Source organism: Montipora foliosa, chromosome 7 (genome assembly GCF_036669935.1).
Source record: "Montipora foliosa isolate CH-2021 chromosome 7, ASM3666993v2, whole genome shotgun sequence".
NCBI classification, from domain to species: domain Eukaryota; kingdom Metazoa; phylum Cnidaria; class Anthozoa; order Scleractinia; family Acroporidae; genus Montipora; species Montipora foliosa.
Genome location: NC_090875.1, coordinates 35538689 through 35541188, shown reverse-complemented (window position 1 = coordinate 35541188; position 2500 = coordinate 35538689). Strand labels below are relative to the sequence as shown.

At 38.8% G+C, this 2500-nt stretch overlaps 1 protein-coding gene across 1 annotated transcript; it reads right to left on the bottom strand.

Annotated features, from left to right (window-relative positions):
• Positions 1 to 651: 651 nt before the first annotated feature.
• Positions 652 to 1647, bottom strand: LOC138010186 (trace amine-associated receptor 3-like). The gene has a single exon (XM_068857128.1). The coding sequence runs from the start codon at positions 1645 to 1647 to the stop codon at positions 652 to 654; it is 996 nt and encodes a 331-aa protein (XP_068713229.1).
• Between the last annotated feature and the right edge of the window lie 853 nt (positions 1648 to 2500).

Genomic DNA, 2500 nt, shown 5'->3' with positions numbered 1-2500 from the left:
ATACAATTGCTTTTACTTGAGGTGTTTGTTTATTATTGACATTTAAGTCCGAAGTTCTTCAAAACACTGAAACTCATGTTTTCTTTTTAAGTTTTGAAATTTGTTTGGTGTGGCAGATTAAGACGACTAGCCACTCTCTCTTAAGCTAAAGAGAGGACTTTCCTTGAGCAGATTTGTTTCTTTCTATCTAAAACCACTTTTAAGCATTTTAAAAATACGTTTCACCCCACAAAAGAACAGGGGACGTCAATTTAACTGCACGAAATAGAACATTATTTTTTTTGTAGAAAATACTGAGTTTTTCATACGTGTAACATACATATATGTGTCGCGGGTTTCCCAATTTAAGTGTTAACAATTACAATTATAATCCTTCTTAACTCTAGTTTCATGCGATAACCTGTAACTTTTGATATGTATTTTAACTGAATAAAAATTCTTCATTATTGTCATTATTAATGAGCGCACTGTGCAATGTTAGCGATCTCCCAAATCACGGTTGCACTTATGAAGTCGTTTGAGAAAGACTAGAATCCGACGAGGAAGGGTAGGGGGATTGGTTAGCAGAAATGAACTCAAATTGTTGCGGGAGATTTTCCAACCTCGTTTTAATTAATGTTTGCCTCATGGAGCTCTTGAAGATTTACCCCATCAAAGCCTTGTATCTTGAACACAATTCACGGCCTGTCTTGTTTCATACCTTCCGCAACATTTTCGCTTTTTAAAGATGTGCTTGAACGTTTCTCTATATTTAGGAAGTCTCCACGCGTACAACAATGGATTGATTGCAGAATTCGTGTACACAACAGCGGCAGCGATAGAATACACAAGCATCAACAACGAGAAATTGCATGTTAAGCAAATGTACAATATCATCAGTACGACAAACCAAGGAATGAAACACAATAAAAATGCAGAGATGACAATTACAATAGCTTTGCTCACAGTCCTTTCTCTCTGGAGTATCATTTGGCGAGCAAACCCTGCATGCTGCTCATCCAGTGCTTCGGTGCTGTGTGAATACTTGTGAAAGCGGCACAAAGTGAGAACGTTGATGATCACGATGCAGATGAGAATACAGAAGATCTGAACACTGTAAATAGTTCCCATTAGCGCATGATGCTTTTCTAACAAGAAGAACACAAACCCAAACAACAAGAAATAAATCCAACACGCGACAGAAACGATGCAGACTCGTTTACTCGTCACTTTGGCCCGATACTGGAGAGGAGTCACCACAGCAAAGAATCTGTCAATGCTGAGAAGAAGTATATGACCTACACTTAAGTTTATTAAGGTTGTAAAAAACCTTAAAAAACCAAATGATGTGTTGGTGTACTTGTATAATAAGGCCCAAGCCCAAAAGGCAGTGAGTGGACAGGCAACCAGGCCAACCAAGAGGTCTGCAACAGCCATGGAGAAGATGATAAAGTTTGAAGGCGAAGATCGAAGTTTCCGAAGAGGGTCCATCCAAACTAACAAAACGATTAGAAGATTTCCAATAGTTGCTATTGGAAACGTCATCGTCGCCAGGACAGCAACAGTAGTGAAGATAGTATCAGCGTTATCGACATTGAGCCAAAATTGAACCAAAGCTTCTTTATTTGTCAGGTTCCAATAGTCAACGATATCTCGAACAGTCGCCATGTAGTCTTAAACAATATAAGAATTCTTGACTCCTCTTGGCATTAAGCCGGACTAACGTTAAAAATGATTATTAATGTTAAAATAACTGGGAGTGACGTGTAATTGTTAAAGACAATCACGGGACGCAAAATTGGATTTACGTTGCATCAAAAGTACAGTCAAAGGTGTGACCAAGACCACCTTTGTTGTACCTTCGCACGCCTTTGAGGGCATCAAATGTTATCTTTTTCATGCCCGTTGCACGGGAGTCTCAAGTGCTAAAGGCCACTTTTACTACAGCTTTAACTCTGCCTTTGACAAGCGTCAAAGGTGTTGTTTGATAAACCTTTTGTCTCCATCACAAAGGTGTAGTCACAGATGTCTGAGATTCAAGGCAAAGGTTTGACAAATGTGTCATCAAAGTTTGCCTGAGATTCAAGGGAAAGGTTTGACGAATGTGTCATCAACGTTTTCTGAAATTCAGTTCAAAGGTTTGACAAAGGTGTGGTCAAACATGTCTGAGATTCAGGTTAAAGATTTGACGTAGGTGTGTCGCCAAACATTTTGAAATTCAAGTCAAAGATTTGATAAGCCTTTTGTGTCCATCACAAAGGTGTAGTCACAGATGTCTGAGATTCAAGGCAAAGGTTTGACGAATGTGTCATCAAAGTTTTCTGAAATTCAGCCAATGATGTCAAGGGATGTATTTACAGCTGTTGCAGTTAAATATTCCTTGAAGCGCTGAATTATTAACTCAGATCTCAAGACTACTTTTCCTTAATCAGGACGGTAGTACGGAAACTTCTGAATTTTTCTAGCCTTAACAAAGTCACATTTAACTCAAACAACTGCCATCATAAATGCACTGGCGTCT